Source organism: Amphibalanus amphitrite, unplaced genomic scaffold, assembly GCF_019059575.1.
Source record: "Amphibalanus amphitrite isolate SeventyFive unplaced genomic scaffold, NRLGWU_Aamphi_draft 000041F_arrow, whole genome shotgun sequence".
In the NCBI taxonomy this organism is placed as follows: domain Eukaryota; kingdom Metazoa; phylum Arthropoda; class Thecostraca; order Balanomorpha; family Balanidae; genus Amphibalanus; species Amphibalanus amphitrite.
This window is the reverse complement of record NW_024881537.1, coordinates 874192-893117: the sequence shown is the minus strand read 5'-3', so window position 1 is coordinate 893117 and position 18926 is coordinate 874192. Positions and strand designations below refer to the sequence as shown.

Genomic DNA, 18926 nt, shown 5'->3' with positions numbered 1-18926 from the left:
TCGCGTTGATCAATTGTACACCTATCCTGAAAATCTCATGACCCTGACCCATATGACCTTTGACCTTTGACCTATTTTCTGAGACCATGTTTGGCCGGAATGGCGATTCGGAGTATGCCGGCCCGCATTAGCCGCGCGTTTGCAGTCCTTTCGTGGTTTCCAGCGTTCAAAATGTGATTTGATGCTGCTCCTATGCCTTAGGGTGGATTTCAAGGTCACCTGAAGGTCAGGTCAGGTTATTGAACTTTGATGACCTCGGTCCACTTTTTCGAGTTTTACACGTTTCTAGGCTAGTTTTTGGAGCTGAATTCGAATTTAGTAACCATTTGAAAATTTACGAAGTGGCTGGTTTTGGTGCCTTCGAAACATGTTACGAAGCTATCGCCTATCAGAAGCGGTTGACACGTACTACGAATACCCGACACGAATACCCGGCAATATGACCTGACCTGGCCTGACCCGACCTGGCCTTAATGCATAAAGACATCACCTGTGATTAAAACTGATGATATTCGTGATCAGTAGGTACCTACCCCGAAAAAGCCCTAAGCAGCTACACTCTACAGTTTACGACGTTCTAGCAGGTCCCGATTTTCCCGACTTTAGGGTCATTGACCAGACCTGGAAGGACAACCGATGACCTAGAACCTTAACCCGCGCCCCAGTGGCGGTCTCAGCTAACTTCGCCCTAGTGTGGGGGGCATATGTTACCACCCACCTCTAACTCAAAAACTATGAGGGATAGAAAGACGCGCGGTAAAAAGCAGTCGATAGCTCTCAATGCGTACGTTTGAAAGTATTTGTATTGTATTGAAAGTATTGAAAGTACGTTTGAAACATTCTTCATCTTAGAGCAATATTGGGGTCACCAGAGGTCATCAAAGGTCAAAATTTGCCAATTGTCATTATATTTTTCAGAAAACATGCCGTTATCTCAGGAACTATGGTAGCTAGAAAAACGCATGGAAAAGCAATCGATAGCTTTTGAACTCTTCTTTTGATAAGGTTATTATCAAAATTGACCTCAGGCCAACGGTTTAGCAAAAACTCCAAAAATAGCTGTTTTTACGGAAAGTGTTTTTCGACAATAACTTTCGACTACTAAAGCCACGACATTTCTGTTGCCAGAATCGTGTTCCTCTCGCCGAGACGCGTCCAATGAACTATAATTTGACTTTGAAAGGTCAACTTGAAAAGTTGACCTCAGGTCAAGGTCATGACCTGACCGGAAAAGGTCATGTTGCATATCAGTCGATGCGTCTCAACAAGACGAACACAATGAGGCCATCCCCAGCGTTCTAGCTCTTTCCAATCGCGAGTTATTGGCAAAACACTGTTTGTAGCCTCAAATGACCTCGGATGACCTTTCTAGGGGCTATCAGCAAAAATGACACCTTAGTCATCACGGGTGGTCCAAATCATTGTAATTCTGAAATATTTGGACTGTTCCTATGCGTACACACGGATCTAGAGGCATTTTTATTTTTCTCTATTGACTTGTAATGGAAAGGTCACGCCACTGACCTGACCTGAGGTCACGGATATAAAAAATCCGAGATATACAAATTGTAGGCGCCCATAACATCATGCAATCCACCAAGTTTAAAACCTTTCTGACAAACACTGCAGGCTCGACATGTTTGCAAACTTTTTTAGGCTTGGTCAGTTAACTTGACCTGGTGACCTGACCTGACATGACCTGGGTAAAAAAATTCACACATTGTCCAAAATTGATGTACCAAAAGCTACCCCATGCGGCTCGGCGCTACGCGCCGCGGTTTTTTATTTACACGCAAAAAACGTCACGGGTGGTAACATATGCCCCCCCCCCTTCCACTGGGGCGAAGGTTAAAATCGGATATCATCGGCTTCCTCTTGTCACGGGCAACGCGCTCGTTTTTTTTTCGCGAAGCTTTAGCTCGATCAGGGACCAAACGCGAGGGGGAGGGGTCATACCCCCCCCCCCCCCACACACACACACACCTTCTTGTGCCGTCGAAGGACGCAAAATGGCCTGTGTCGGCGAGGGTTAACTTGAAGACTACAGCGGTGAGCCCAACATTCATTAATTATTTGTTTTTGCCTGGCAGTCTTATATTCTCGAACAAAAACATACGTATTTTTCCATTAACTTTTGCTTGATCCAATTTGATTTATTTTACTTGGGCACATGCCCGTGTTTTTTTACATCAGACGGGTTGTGGTTCTACATTGACATCACTCTATAATATACAGTAGGTACACAGTGCCTATACAGTGCCTATATAGTACCTACATTGCCTATAGTATACACTTATACAGTACTCGTACACTCACCTATAGCCGCACCACTGCTGAGCCGTCCGTGCCGTCCGTGCCGCCCGTGCCGTCCGTGCCGTGTGCTCAGCCCGACTGGTGAGCGTGCTGTGAGCGCCTGCTCACCTCGGCAGAGCGCCCGGGAGGTCACCGGGAACGTGCATATGTCTACTGTCTAACGGGAGGACCGCAGCGTGCATACTGTATAAAACATGAGCCAGTCGCGATAACAGACAACCTCACTCCTTGGCAATGTGTCCATCAAACGCCAACTTTCTGTTCTATTCAATGCTCTATTGAATTCAATGTTGCAATTCAATGTTCTATTCCACAACAGCCGGTACCAATTTGGTCACTGCGTTTTCCAAATTTTTGGTGTAATGAATCTTTGGAATTGTATTGAGTGTTTCGAGCCCGGTACAAAGAGCCGGCCGGGTCTCTGTTGGCCCCACAGGACCCTTTGATACCAGCAGCTATAGCGCTCAGAGGCCAACAGTGGGACCTCTTAGGTCAACAGGGTGTTCTCTGGGATCAGCAGAGGGCATTCTGAAGCAAAAAGAGGCTGTTTTGGCTAGCAGGGGGCGCTCTGAGGCCAACACCAGGGGCTATAGAAGGCCGACCCCCCCCCCCCCCTCCCCAATTTCTCACCATCAGCGACCGGTCGCCGGGGGCGCATATGGACGACATGCAGCGACATTTCGTGACCAGGTCACCCCCTCCGCCCCCCCCCCCCGCAGTTCCGTGACCGGGTCATCCCCTCAGCCCCTCCCCCTCCCCAGGCTGCAAAAACACTTCCGACCACGCCCAGTGGCGATGTACCCCCTCCCGGGCTTCCGCCCATGGGGGGGGGCGTCTGGCCAGCACACCGATCGATCGTGGTGAGTCACGTGAGGTCAATGACGTCACGACCCTCTCGTCGATACCTCGTGGCTGGCTTTGGTCAGCGACCACGCCCATAGTATCTGGTAAGCATTTGGTCGCATGGTGTGTCAAAAGTGGAAATAGCCGGTGCGCCGTCTGGCAACCCGGCAGCCCGCCGCCATAGGGAAATTCATGCTTTTTGTCGCTTTTTCGCTCCTTATGAGTCACTTGATCTAATTAGAGCTTAACTAGGAACGAGGCGGGTCACTTGGACGTATTCGGTAGCCGAACACGGATTTTTGGAGCCAATACCTGGGAAACCCTACCCGCCCAATGCGAGTATTTAAGAGTCTGCATGCCCAAATTAACGCTGAGCGCGGCCGTTTTCGGTCGGTTTTCCGCGACCTTGTGGCGAAATCGCCTTATTAATTCAACCAGGGTGGGCTAATTCGCGTAACTAGGAATGAGGCGTTGAAGAGAATTATTCAAGGAATAGAGTTGTGCAAAAATATTATTTGTATTGTTAAAACTGTATCCGCCCTCGAACGATAAATATTGTTGACCCATCAGGAACACATCCCCTGGAATGCGTTTGGACTTGGCTGGATCTAATATTAGCGAGTATCTGCTAATGCAGTTTCTTGGCTTACACAGTACGCACACAAGCATACATACTTCCTGCCCTTGGTTATCCCTCACTTGAATGAAAATTTTGCTATAATAACCATTCCAAGCAGTTAACAGGTTTTAGTGCAGTGCCAAGTCGGAACCGTTCAGCGCCGCCAGTCTCCCAGGCGGCGCGTAACGGCCGCCGCCGGCCGCGCGCCGCCGCTCTGGCAGGGTGTTTGACTTCATATCTCTGTTGCTAGAAAAGTTGTGGACCGATTTACATGATTCTTGCATGAAAAGATCCGCCATTCAATTCTTAGCAGATAACGAAAATTTGACGTCAATTGCACGATCCGCTGCCCATATTGTGGTACTGCCATCTATTGACAAGGCTGGCGAACTAAAGCCGGGCGGCTATTTCCACTTTTGACACGCCATGGAGCATTATGAAACTTGTTGGTCATGAAATTAGTCTTGAGATGATACTAATTGTAGTCAGTTTTCTAGTCGTCTGCTGAACCCATGCAAGCATGATCGATTGGGCCGAATGGCAACAGGTTTCCACGTCTGAATGGCGCTTATGACGCGATTACCAGTGTCACATAATGCGTCATATGTAAGAACTTGACACAGCAGTGATGAATACTCATTGAACCGTATGAAGAGCAAAACGCTTCTTTATAGGTTAGCGCCACCGTCGTCGATGTTTTTTCGTCAATTTTTGGTGAGCTACAAATTGACTCTACCGGATTAAATTACTGATTTGCCGATTTGGATAACATGTCTGGACTATGTTACCTTAGTGTTTAAGCTTGAATAATATTAAAAAAAAAACATCGCGACGATGCCTCTACTTCTTCACCGTCTGCTATGCACTGTGTGCTGTGCAGGGTGTGCTCTGCACTGTGCACTATGGTGTGCAGTATCAAGCACCATGCGGAGCCGTGCAGGGCCGCTGTTACGCTGACCGGACTGGGCCGAATGGCAGGGTGACTGGCGTGTGTGCCCCTCTGCAAATGTCCCGTCTGACCGCCCCTCCGACCCGTGTCATGGCGTCCCCAATATCCGACACACATGTAGGTACACAAACCGGTTAAATGACCCGCACACGTACATATGTACCTACGTGAGGTGCATAAAGCTGTACAATGGCTCAACGAATATGTTTATCCTTTTAAATAGGGAAACCAGCACGATCGATACAAGGAGGGCATGGGTGATTCAGCTGTATATCAATTATCGATGCATAGACGCACTTAGCATGTGTAACTATTTACGTCGAAACGATACCTCCACATTTTTACACCTTGGTTTCAACAGCCGAGCACCCGAGCCGATAGGTATACCCATGGAGTGGCCGGGTGCCGGTGTGTCTCTCACCTTGGATCCTATCTGGTTGCCGCACTGCCCGGCCTGAAGGTGGACAATCTCCCTCATGACGATGTGTTCCTGCTCCGCTGCCGACACCACTTGCGGACCGCCTCAGGCCGAGTGATGACCTCTCCGTGGTGGCGACTCCCCTCTCCTCCCCTCCCCCGCCGGACCCCGCCCACCGGACCCCTCCCGACTGCCGCATCGACTGCGGCCACGTGGTTACGGTATTGACCAATGAGCGGTCGACATTTGGCGTCGGTTTGTCCAGACTAGCTGACGGACTTCCACACATTTCTGGGACCCGCCCCACCCTCGTTTGTCCCCAGAGGCGGTCGAACACTTTCAATTAAGGGGCGGGGGGCACTGCCGACTTTTGGTCCCATTCTTTCCACGCAACCCCCATAGATAGGGCTAATGTTAGAATGTAAAAATCAAAGGGGTCACGGATCACGGTGCCCCGGTGCCCTCCCCGTTCCGCCTTCCGCCGCCTATGTTTGTCGTGAATTGAAACACATGGCTATTTTGAGTTCTAACGTTACCAAATTTCAGGCATTTCTGTCGGTTTTGAGTGTGGGGAAAATGTGACCAAAAAGGCGATCATATTGATTCATTATGTAAGTAAGTAAAGCTGAACTTGCGAGGGTTTTGTGATCTTCGTGATTTTGAAAAAATATCTAATCCGTGTCAATTATTAATTCAACTGGAATATTTCCATACGCCGAGATATCCCTTAAGCATTGTCCTAGCCGTGCAGGAAACATTGCACGTGATCTTTTCTGCACTGCTTTCCGGCACGGGTTGATAACCCACAGTTCTGATTAAAAAAAAAAAATAAATAAAATGCATGTCAAAGAAGTACAGCGGTTAATCGACGCATGGGAATGTTTATTATTGAACGGCTCTGGGAAAGAAGCCGAGCGCCGGATATATCTTTTTTTTTAAGACCGAGGTTTTCACTTTTCTTCCATCATTTCCTACGAGTTTTTTCATACGATCCTTTGCTTTACGATCCTTCGCTTACGATCTTAACCCTCGCCCTGGCAGGGGGTCGATGCGCCCCCCCCCTAAGGTTTTTTCGAAGATAGCGTAAAAACGCGCCGCCAAATTTAGCACAGCCTATGGGGCAACCTTTTTACATATGACCTAAAAGTTTCAGGTCCGGGTGACTTTGGTTCAGGTCACCAGGTCAGAAAAACCGGCACAAGGTCATGGTCAAATTTCAATTTTCTTTTTGCACCTGTCCAACTCACAGTTTTGGACTGATTTCATTCAAACTTTCAGGATGTGCTAAGTTCACCGATTTGTATAACATATAGTTCGGGTTTTTTAGGTCACTGACCTTAGGTCAGTTAGAGGTCATTACGTCGTAATGTTAAGCCTATGTGAAAATACTAAATTCGGAAAATACTGGAGATATCCGCTTCGTTCTATCATTTTTGTGCTTTGAAACCACAGTACTTAACAGCAGGTCACTTGTTGCTTCTTTGTTTGGTGTACTTATCCATGGGCCAGGTCAAATGAGGTCAACTGAGGTCAAATGACGTTTTTGCCAATAACTTGGCACATAATGACGCTAGAGCTTAAAAACTGGTATCATTGTGTTTCTGGTGGTCAGCCGAATCGAATGATATGCGATATAATGCAATTTGGTTAACTTGAATTTAATTAATTAATTAAAGTTTACTTGAAATTTAAGAAAAACTTTAAGTACAGTTAACACGCGCAGTGGAAGGGTTGCGAGTACTACGCCCAGTGGCAGGGGGGGGGGGGGGCGGATGTCGCCCCCCCCCTAAGATCTCAGCTCCCACTGGAGCTAGAAAAACGAAATTTGGAGGGGAGGTGGGGGCCATGGGGAACTCTGTTGTGTGTGAATTTCATGACCCTAGGTCAATATCTTCAAGGTCAAATAAGGTCAAATGTGGTCAAATCTGCCATATTAGCGACTTTTTTGCGTTTACACGCCGATAACTCAAAAAGTTACCGGCCGATTTTCTGTTTTTTTTTTTCACTATACGAAAGAACAAACATTTGTGAGTATGTATGGTGAATTTCTAGATAATCCAACAATGAATACGGCAGTTAGAAGCCTGCTAAGGGTAAGATGTCGCCGGCTGAAGCGGGATCGGCCGACGCGGGAAACGCGGCAATCACAATTTTGTGTTTACACACTCATAACTCAAGTTGTTACCGGCCGATTTTCAAAATTCTTTGACCATATGATTGCCTGTACATTTTTCAGTCCTTTCACCGAATTTGACGCGAATCTTATGTAATCAGCGGTAAGGAGCGCGATGTAAAGACGGAGCCGTCACGCCCCGGCACAGTCTACAATTCAGGCGGCGCGTAACGGCTAGCGCCGGGGCCGCCGCGCCGCCGCGCCGCCGCGGCGGCAGGATGTTTGACTTTACACCGCTATTACTAGAAAAGTTGTTAACCGATTTTTTATTTCTTGCACGAGAAGATCCGCAATTCAATTCTGGACAGGTAGCCGAAATTTCACATTAGGTAATATTATGTTTGCAGCGCGAGTTATTGGCGAAAAACAGGAGGGGTGGGCGAAATCCGCCCCCCCCCCTTCCACTGCGCGTGTTAAGCAAGCTTAAAGTATATCATTCGACGCGCCTTGCCGTGCTGAGTTCACTGGTGCTTTTTTACTCTATCTTAATTAGATCAAAAGTCATAAGCGAAAAACTTTTGAACTGTTTTTAGCGAAATTTTTACATTAATACCCCCCCCAAAACCCCCCTAAATATTGACCTAGAGCAACCAAATTTGCAGGGGGGCGAGAACTCTAGGGGGCCCACTTGCCTTCCAAATTTGGTGTTTCTAGGTGCCATAGGAGCCAATCGCGAGGGGGAGGGGTCGCATCGACCCCCCCCCCCTGCCAGGCCGTGTTATGAAAAATGCCCTGCCAGGGTGAGGGTTATGTCGTACAATTTTTTTGCGACACACGATCTTCATCTTACGATCATTTTCCTACGATCTTGTCATACGATCTATTGCTTTACGCTCTTTTGCTTACGATCTATTGTCGTACAATTTTTATCTTACGATCATTTTCATACGATCTTTTGTCTTACAATCTTTTGTCACGTAATCCCTGCAGCCCCATGCCGATCGCTGCTGAGAGCCGTAGCATGCCTCCCAAAAATGGCATCATCTATAGACGAGGCTCCAAAGTATTGCTTCTCTCTTTGCCCGCGGAGGCGCTGGTGTTCTTGGTCGGTTGACCGCTACGCAGAAGGGAGCAGTGAACAGCGAACACTTTCACCGGAGAGGGATGTGATACATACGCACAGAGTTGCACACGAACTGGATGTGACCGGAGAGATAACCCGCGCGGGGCTGGGGTCTCCAGCCGAACGCGCGGGGCTGGGGGGGGGGGGGTAAATTTTACCCCCCCCCCCTGTTATCTCCCGAACTAATGGTCCGATTTGGAAAATTCAAACGCCAATCGAAAGCTCTCATCACGAACTACTAGAATCATGTACTTAATTTAAAGTTTGAGGTCAAGGTCAAGGTCAGGTCAAGGGTACAAATTGCAAGTTTCTACAGTATCGGCCTTGCACCGTAGTTGCCGAAGAATGGAGTCATGGACTGAGACTGATCGCCCAAAACGTGTTCTTAGGCTACCAAGACAATATTCGTTGCATACAATATCATTCAGAGGTCAAGGTCAAGGTCAGGTCAGGTCAGGTCAGGTCACCAAAAAACAAAATATAGAAAAGGGCATGTGCGACACATGTTTTATGGGTCATTTTACTCATAGAATTCAATAGGCACACTCAATAAGTGATATGGACCACCTCTGGATGAATTTCAGGTCGAGGTCAGGTCAAGGTCAGGTCAAGTGAGGTCAAATTTTGAAGTTGGTTGTTAAGGCCTAAAAAGGTGTCTATCTGATGCAGTTTTTCACGGCGAATCGAATGGTGCTATTTTTGTTTCCGTACGAGGTCTAGAACTTCCAAAAAAGTCATTTTTCAAAAATTTTGTGTGTCGTGACGTCATAAAATTTTGAATAACTCCCACATTTTTGAACCGATTCTTCTAAAATTTGGTATGTAGGTGCACATAGACCACTTCTCTGACATATATTCCGGTTTTTTCGATAGACTCAAAATTTTGGATTTTATAATGATTTTCCCAAAAAAGTCAGTTTTTTGAAAAAATTTAGGCCAAAATCCAAAATTTTCAAAAAACCGAGATAGCCATTTGATAGACAAAGTAAAATTACGTATAACCTTTTTTGTTACGTCTTGATTCCTTTAAAAATGAAGATGTTAGCGGCGTTTGAACTTTTGCCGTTTTTGAGGCGAAAATGGCGAACATGACGTCACTAAAACGTCAATTTCTCAAAAATTTTCCGACGGATTTCGCTCAAATTTTCAGGGAACGTGTGAAATTGATGTAAGAAAAGGTACTGAAAGTTTGGCGGCGCTGCGCGCCGCCGTTTTTGAGATATCGCAAAAATTCGCGAGGGGGGGGTAAAATTTACCCCCCCCCCCAGCCCCGCGCGGGATAAGAGGCGAACCAGTCATGTCCGTGAAGTTAGCGTCAACTGCAGCTACGGTTACAGCCGGTGGTTCAGAATAGCTTGAAAAGTCTCCCGTGAAGCTCAATTAGTGGGAGAGGAATTTATATGACATCTATGATAACTTTGCTTTCCCTTTGACCCCTTTGCTGCTTAAAAGAAGGGAAGCGCCAATGGTGTCTCAAGCAGACTCGTGCCATGACCAAAAATCAAGAACCTGGATCCTCAAGGTCCTGCACGACAAATCTAATTTATAGGGGAAGTTGGGGCAATGCCGGAGTTGGGGCAAAGCCGAAATTCGAGATACTTAGAAAACCGTAAGACATGGATGCCACCTGTCAGTGATGCTCTGAAGCTTAAGTGACTACAATTATCGCATGTTTGTTACGAGTCGTCATTCGGAATACTTCGACTGTGAGGGCGCCAAGAGCGTTTTCAAGGTACGTTTCCCTTGTACTGCATGCGCCTTTGAAGCTGCATTTTTTACTCATTATGCTACCGTTTGTCTGGCCAATTCGGTCAAGTAATCTTTAGCATGTCTTTGCATAAGTGTGCTGCCTATTTGAAATTTATACAGCACGTTGAAAAGTTATGGGCCTGCAAATGAAAGTATGGCTGGCTGGGGTAATGCCGAAAACGTGCGATTACGCACGTGTTAAAAGCACGCTACGTGGACTTTACTGCTGTAGAATAGCAACGCGTATTTTTAGTCACACAAATTACACTTCCAACCGACACAACGGCCTGTTACCTATAAGGAATGATTTATCCCTCGCCGGACCTATTGGTTTTCTACATACGCGCCGGCCGAGGGGGGGGGGGCGGGTACGACCCCCCCCTCGCCGTTTCGCCCCTGGTGGAGCTAGCGCGTCGCGGAAAAAACGAGCGTGTGCGCCGTTACGAGACGCAGAGATTGGTACCCGATTTTAAGGTCCTAGGTCAACCGGTGACCTCTGAGGTCAGGTCAAGTGCCCCGAGGTACGGTTCAGTTTTTGGTGAATAACTTCGCAAAAAACGGCCGCAGAGCGCCGATTTTGGCAGCATCGTGTTCGTCTCGCTCAGGCGCGTCGAATGATATACTTTTTGTCCGGGTCAGGTCAACTTTGGGTGTTGACCTCAGGTCAAGGTCAGGTCAGCACCCCCAGGTCACGAAGTTGGTCGAAAGAGGTCATGTCGCATATCATTCGATTCGGCAGGTCTTCCTGAGTCCATTGGTGGCTTTCCCGACTCGCTAGCTCAATTTGATCAAGAGTTATTGACGAAAAACTAATATGACCTTGATGACGTCATAAATGACGTCACGCAAGGTCAACATTGCAAAAGTGACGCATCTAACCTTGCAAGGAGTGCATCAAATCACGATTCTGTGTGCTTGAGATAGTTGGAGATCGTTCCCGGCGCCAGAATAGCAGTTTTCATTTTTCCCCATTGACTTATAATGGTGAGGTCACGAAAATGACCTGACTTCATATGACCTTTAGGAAAAATCCGAGATATACAAGTTGTGGGACTCATAATGGATACTAGATTCTGCAAGTTTCATTTCCCTGTGACATCTCCTCTGGCAGTGAGGGCGTTGCGAAGTTGCGACATCTGAAGACCGTGCAGAGGTTCACTTATGACGTCATAGGTCAGTGACCTGACCTGACCCAAAAATGCGGTTGGTGTCAAAAGATCCGGCTTGGATCAAAGGTCAGGTATGCCAAGTTTCAGCTCTCTATCGCCAGCGTGTTCGGAGCTATCGCGAAAAAACCCTATGGGGGGGGCGGCACCCGCCCCCCCCCCCTCGGCCGGCGAGGGATAAGGCATTTTCTTATTATATCACACAATTAAAACTTCCAGTGTGCACCGCGTCCTCAAGCTCTTGAAACGTGTGTCAGCTTTGATGAATTCTGGATAAAGTTTGAGATAAAATGGCAAAACATCAATGTCGGCATTCCCCGTAGATCATTTCTCCCATTTTCGGCTTTCCCCGCAGTCCGGGGCAACGCCGAAAAAGTCACTTCTTTGATATTTTTAGTTTGTGCGCTTAACGGTATGCGAATTCATCAAATGCGCCTGGTATGTTTGAAAGGCAAAAGACTGGCCTCTCGAATGACGCCAACAAGAATAGCGTATGTTGTCTACCTTGCGTGCTACGGGCGTCAGAAAAAAAGTCTTCGGCGTTCCCCCAACTTCCCCTAATATCCAAGGTCCCCAAGGTCTCGCAGCTTATGAAAATTTTGATTTCCTGGGTTCCAAAGGTCTCCCGGCTCGTGAATATTTTGAGGTCCTGGGTTTCCAAGGTCTCCCAGCTTACCTATGGAAATTTTGAGGTCCTGAGTTTCCATTTTCCAAGGTCTTGTGGCTTATGATAATTTTAGGACCCTGGGTTTCCAAAGCCTCGCGACAAAAATTACAGCACAAGGTCTAAGACGACCCCCACCAAACACGATTTGGTAGCACTGTAAAGACGTCTGCTGGGCGTGAAGTTTTCCCTTCACCATAGGGTTTACACACAAACTGGTCAAAGTTTGAGCCAGGATATACTAGTCTAAAAATGCAAAAAACGAACAAATTTTGGCATCAATAGATTCAGCATTTCATCGTGTGCCTCAAACCGTCCATCATTTGGCCTCAAAGGAGGTAAAAATTGTTCAAAATCGAAGTTGAAAAGATGCTTTCTGAGCACATAATCTGGTAGCAATCACGTGACCTGCTATAAGCAGCTTATCGATAATTTACAAACATAATTATTAATATGCTGCTTTAAACAACATTAATCATACATTTTGAGCTTTCAGTACTTTAAATAAGGTCAAAACATCACATAACACAAAAGTTAATACAATAGTCACGTGGGTGTCAGGAAATGTCACAGGTGCGTCAAATTTGTGACTGGGGCTTTACTTTTTGTTTACTTTCAAACATCGGATCTACCTGTTTCTTATAGGTATCTTGGTCTAAGATCCATCAAGATCCAAGAACTTGGACTTTGTGAATCTTGGATTATTTCGGAACCGTGGCACAAGTCTGCTGAGCACTATACCTACTACAAATTATCAGCATCAGTGAAAAGAACTAAACCTTGCAAGCTAATTGTGATAGCCAATCTGAAATAATTATCAGCAACATAGAAAATATTGATAGAAGTTATATGAAGCAGTGGTAAAGTAAAGCAAGTTATGCGCATAAGTAGACATTTTCGGCGCACTAATTCTTTTTTTACCAGCATCAATGCAGAAAATCGATACTTACGAAGCTATTAATTCGCAGCCTAATAAAAATTTGAATGCTCTGAGAAGAGACTATCCCATGTACCAATAACTATACCCAAATACATAGGCGTCGCCAGAGATTTTCGGTTGGGGGGGGGGGGGGCAAAATCAACTTTTGTGTTAAATCTTGCCTTTCTCCAGTCGTTACTCATTCATTTTACATATCATTCGACGCGTAATGGTGCGAGGAATACGATGGTGACAAGGTTTTCCTTCTTGCTATGACATGATCATTTTTTACAGAAAATTCAAAATTTTGACATTTTTGGACAAAAACACGGCCGGTAGAATCACAATGGCTGCGATTGCCGACGCACTCTAGAGAGCCCCCGATCAGACGCTCGTCGCTCATGATCATCACCCCAAAAAAGGTTAAAAACGCTCAGTAATAGAATCACCTTACTGAAACCTTCATTCACGCATGCATGCAGTCGCAGAGGTTCTACGTGAAATGCATAGGGCTCATCCCAGCCGCCGATGGCTAAGTTGGGCTTTCGGCGGAGATTGAATGTCGGAAGTGTGCATCGGAAATACCTAATTCATCTTTGCTTCAGTGAGAGGAGGTATTTTGTTCACACGGGAGTGTGAACAAAAAGTTTCTCGTTTTTCGTATGTAGGGAAGCGCTGCAAATGCGAAGAAAAGATAACGGAACCAAAATTTCGCACGGCATAGCGGCAAGGGATCCCTTTTAGCGGCTTGGGACTTCCGGGCCATTTTAGGCCACTCAGGGTCAGTGTGGGCTCTCAGAAGCCTGCTTAGGATCCTGAAGATCGGCATTGGTCACCCCAAATAGTTACGTGTACGTGGTGCTTTAGGGCTTTCCGAGCCCAAGGTGGGGACCTCAGAAGCCAGTGTGGGCGGCGGGCGCTAAGAGACCAGGCCCAGGGTGAGCCGGGAGCCCTCAGATAGCAGTGTGAACCCTGGAGGTCGGTGTCGAATCCCTAAGGACCCTACATAGGGACATAAGAAACATGTGCTGGGACCCTCAGAGGCACACGTGAGTTGTGCAAAATCTGTCGCCTCAAAAGCTCGGCTGACCTATCAGAGGCCTAAGGTTCTCAGAAATTTTCGAAAGTATTCTCAAAGATCCGTGTGGCCCTTCAGAGGTCTACGCATGTGTAAGGTCCTCAAAGATCCCTGTATGGGCCCTCAGAGAATATGGACACTCCAGTGGGACTCTCAGAGGCCGGTTTGGGCCCTCTGAAGGCTTCTTAGAGCTCAGTGGAGCTCCTTCGGAGCCTGTGTGAAAAGCAAGCTCATGAGCCCTGTGGCACTTGAACGGTACTTGAGTCTGTCGCAGACATTTGACGAGAGTTAAGAAGGCCCGAAGATTTAGTGTCACACTTTGAACGGAAATTTTGTGTCAGCACTTCAAAACTTTTATGAAAATCGGCTATAAAATGTAATAAAGAACCAACTGGGAACATGGAATGAATCACAGTATTGACATTTCCGAGTCTGGAATCGGCGTCGTGAAGATTTTGGCGACTGCGACTCCGACTCTGGCCTGAACTGCACCCTTTAACCCTATTCCTGGCGGGGGGGGGGGGGGGGGGCCTCAGGAGCCCCCCCCCCTGAGGTTTTTTGGTTATATCTCCCAAACGCGTTGAGCTAGGAAGCTCAAATTTTCTGACTTTTCCTAAAAGGCTTCTACGCAACATGTCTGAAATTTTTGAGTTGATCTGACCTCAGGTCAGGTCACCAGAGGCGGTTTGGTGACGCTACCTCAGAAAAGTTTGCAATCACGCCAGAGCTAGAGTTTTTGACCGATCAATTTCTTCTCTTCAGGGTTTAGTTAGGGTACCAGTATGTGCAATTTGTATATCTCGGAATTTTGATATCAGTGACCTAAGGTCAGGTCAATTTCGCGACCTCCCCATTATAAGTCAATGGGGGAAAAATCAACTCCCTGTTTTTACCACTAAAACGGGTCGGAATGGCCCCATATACCATACATGACTTCATATACGATCAACCTTCACTACCTTGAGGTCTGTTTTGCTGTTGGGCAGCTGTGAGGTCATGTGACGTCATCAAAGGTCACCAAAGGTTTTTGGCCAATAACTGCGTACAGGAACAAGATACAGACGCGTGGATGGTCTCATTGTGTTCAGCTCGTCAAGACGCATCGAATGATATACATGATGACCTCGAGGTCACGTGACCTGAGGTCAACCTTTGACCTTGACCTTTCGAGGTCAAAATATATATCATTCGATGCGGATTGACGAGAGGATCACGATGATGCCCTTAGTTTGTTCCTATCTTGACTAATTCGAAAGTTATTCGAGAAAAACTCTCTCCATATCTAGTGCCGCCATTTTGACTTTTTCGACCCCTGTGACGTCATCTTTGACCTGACCTGAAAATGACCTTTGTAAAAATTGTAGATCCTGGCCGTGCGTATCCGATGCCGTTTACCGCTTGTCGCTATCTTGCTTCGTTCTCGAGATCTCAGGGGGGGGGGCCGAATCGGCCCCCCCCCGCCAGTTTCTTGTCCCGGCGGAGCCCGCCAGGAATAGGGTTAACCGAGTCTGACCTCACATCACAGGCATTCTCAGAAAGGTACCCCCATTTTTTCCCGACTCCCAAATCTCATCGGATCTGTATCGATCTCAGGGGGTGCCCGGTCCGAGGTTGGGGGGGCAAGCTGCCCCGCTTGCCCCCCCCCCCCCCGTGGCGACGCTAATGCCCAAATAATAGCATAGGTAATGCAAAGCCCAAGGTCACAAGGTCACAGTGCCATGTAGGCAGCCATTTTGAATTCATCCGCAAATCTAGATAAATAAAGGATGTTATCTTGAATAAATGATTCCGTGGTTCGCATTTGTGAAGGCATTAAAATAGAATTGTTTTTTATCCATTTTTTTTTTTTAGTTAATAAAACGTACCTACCAAGATTAAAATGCTAACGAATTAGATCGGCAATCTGCACAAATGATGTGTGGCATATATGAAGCTTAAAAAATCCTAATGGTGCCAATAGTTACCAAGACCCAAGGCTAGATAACCGACCGAACCGGAGGCAAAAGACGAGCGAAGACCGGGGACAAACGCATGAAACAAACTTTGCCATTTTGGTAAAAAAAAAATGGCCTGACAACAAAATTATAACTCTAAAACTAAAGAACACAGACACTTTATATTGACAGCGTATGTTGAAAGAGGGCGAAAAAACAGCCAAGCGAAAAAGATGTATATTTTCCAAATTTCATGGACGACTTGCGGAAATAATTTCTAGCTCGACAACTCTTCATGTTACGGGCAAACGTTAGCACCGAATAGAAAATTATGAGTGGTTAGCCATGAAATTCAATCATATGAGTAAATGAAGAACGTGCCCCGACATAGTAAGCAAACTCAAAACACATGGCATTCTGGCTTTTCAATTACCCGTCATGTATTACACAATTACGAGGGACATAAAAAAGTATCCACAGACGACAACTTATGACAGCATAGCAAATGGTACACCCAACTCGCCAAACTTCATGTGCAAGACGCATAGCGACGAACAACAATATGTAGTTGCGATTTATGAACACATCATCATTCAATTTCTGAGTACAACACAGTAACATGGCAGTGATATAGCGGTGAAAAGCATTGCTTCATATTCATATCTCTTCTAGAGATGGACGCTTTAACACAGAAAAGTCGGTTGATTGGTGATGTGATGTGGAGAAGCGCATATGGGCGTGTCTACCACTGCTGGTGGTGATACTGGTAGTGCCGCGGTGGATGTTGTCTCTTTAGTGTCTACCACTGCTGGTGGTGATACTGGTAGTGCCGCGGTGGATGTTGTCTGTTTAGTGTCTACCACTGCTGGTGGTGATACTGGTAGTGCCGCGGTGGGTGAGGCGCCGGCCGTGGCAGCAGGAACGACAGCAGCGACCGCACTCTGGAAAAGATGGCGTGTTGGTTCCGTCACATTTCACAGCGCTTGGTAGAGTTGTGTGGCCTGCGTCGGCTATTGAGCAAATATGGGTGCTAAAACCTCATGTCTCATTCATTTATAATTAATTAAGATGCATTAAACGTTAAATTCATATTGTTCCTAAAGAAGCTAATGATGTTTAAATGAGTAATATTTTAAAGAGGATCATTTAAGGAGATCTGCTTACGTTAATGATCATTTCATATAGTGATTGTTTGATCGTAGCCATGGCAAACGTGTAACTTCATCCCATTATGTCTGTAAACGATGCTTACTTGTTGATTTTGCTGTTGATGAGCAGCTGAAGCAGTCCCACTGACTCGGCCCCATGCAGGTCGTCCTCCGGTGCCGAGTACGACGAATAATAGCATAGGTAATGCAAAGCCCAAGGTCACAAGGTCACAGTGCCATGTAGGCAGCCATTTTGAATTCATCCGCAAATCTAGATAAATAAAGGATGTTATCTTGAATAAATGATTCCGTGGTTCGCATTTGTGAAGGCATTAAAATAGAATTGTTTTTTATCCATTTTTTTTTTTAGTTAATAAAACGTACCTACCAAGATTAAAATGCTAACGAATTAGATCGGCAATCTGCACAAATGATGTGTGGCATATATGAAGCTTAAAAAATCCTAATGGTGCCAATAGTTACCAAGACCCAAGGCTAGATAACCGACCGAACCGGAGGCAAAAGACGAGCGAAGACCGGGGACAAACGCATGAAACAAACTTTGCCATTTTGGTAAAAAAAAAAAATGGCCTGACAACAAAATTATAACTCTAAAACTAAAGAACACAGACACTTTATATTGACAGTGTATGTTGAAAGAGGGCGAAAAAACAGCCAAGCGAAAAAGATGTATATTTTCCAAATTTCATGGACGACTTGCGGAAATAATTTCTAGCTCGACAACTCTTCATGTTACGGGCAAACGTTAGCACCGAATAGAAAATTATGAGTGGTTAGCCATGAAATTCAATCATATGAGTAAATGAAGAACGTGCCCCGACATAGTAAGCAAACTCAAAACACATGGCATTCTGGCTTTTCAATTACCCGTCATGTATTACACAATTACGAGGGACATAAAAAAGTATCCACAGACGACAACTTATGACAGCATAGCAAATGGTACACCCAACTCGCCAAACTTCATGTGCAAGACGCATAGCGACGAACAACAATATGTAGTTGCGATTTATGAACACATCATCATTCAATTTCTGAGTACAACACAGTAACATGGCAGTGATATAGCGGTGAAAAGCATTGCTTCGTATTCATATCTCTTCTAGAGATGGACGCTTTAACACAGAAAAGTCGGTTGATTGGTGATGTGATGTGGAGAAGCGCATATGGGCGTGTCTACCACTGCTGCTGGTGATACTGGTAGTGCCGCGGTGGATGCTGCCTCTATAGTGTCTACCACTGCTGGTGGTGATACTGGTAGTGCCGCGGTGGATGTTGTCTGTTTAGTGTCTACCACTGCTGGTGGTGATACTGGTAGTGCCGCGGTGGATGTTGTCTGTTTAGTGTCTACCACTGCTGGTGGTGATACTGGTAGTGCCGCGGTGGGTGAGGCGCCGGCCGTGGCAGCAGGAACGACAGCAGCGACCGCACTCTGGAAAAGATGGCGTGTTGGTTCCGTCACATTTCACAGCGCTTGGTAGAGTTGTGTGGCCTGCGTCGGCTATTGAGCAAATATGGGTGCTAAAACCTCATGTCTCATTCATTTATAATTAATTAAGATGCATTAAACGTTAAATTCATATTGTTCCTAAAGAAGCTAATGATGTTTAAATGAGTAATATTTTAAAGAGGATCATTTAAGGAGATCTGCTTACGTTAATGATCATTTCATATAGTGATTGTTTGATCGTAGCCATGGCAAACGTGTAACTTCATCCCATTATGTCTGTAAACGATGCTTACTTGTTGATTTTGCTGTTGATGAGTAGCTGAAGCAGTCCCACTGACTCGGCCCCATGCAGGTCGTCCTCCGGTGCCGAGTACGACGAATAATAGATGTCACCGTCGCTGTGCTCGGCTGCCGGCGCC

General features: G+C 46.1%; 2 protein-coding genes across 3 annotated transcripts in view; one reads left to right on the top strand and one right to left on the bottom strand.

Moving 5' to 3' along the window:
* Positions 1-5265, bottom strand: part of LOC122375652 (tubulin beta chain-like) — a 49861-nt gene extending 44596 nt beyond the window's left edge. The window contains exon 1 of one of the 2 annotated variants that reach the window (XM_043355131.1): positions 5146-5265. In XM_043355131.1, the coding sequence (XP_043211066.1) occupies positions 5146-5202 (57 nt within the window). In that variant the 5' untranslated portion in view covers positions 5203-5265. The remainder of the gene's footprint in view (positions 1-5145) is intronic. The other variant, XM_043355138.1, reaches the window with a different exon arrangement.
* Positions 1-18926, top strand: part of LOC122375663 — an 82474-nt gene that overhangs the window by 53312 nt on the left and 10236 nt on the right. The gene's annotated exons all lie outside the window — the stretch shown is intronic.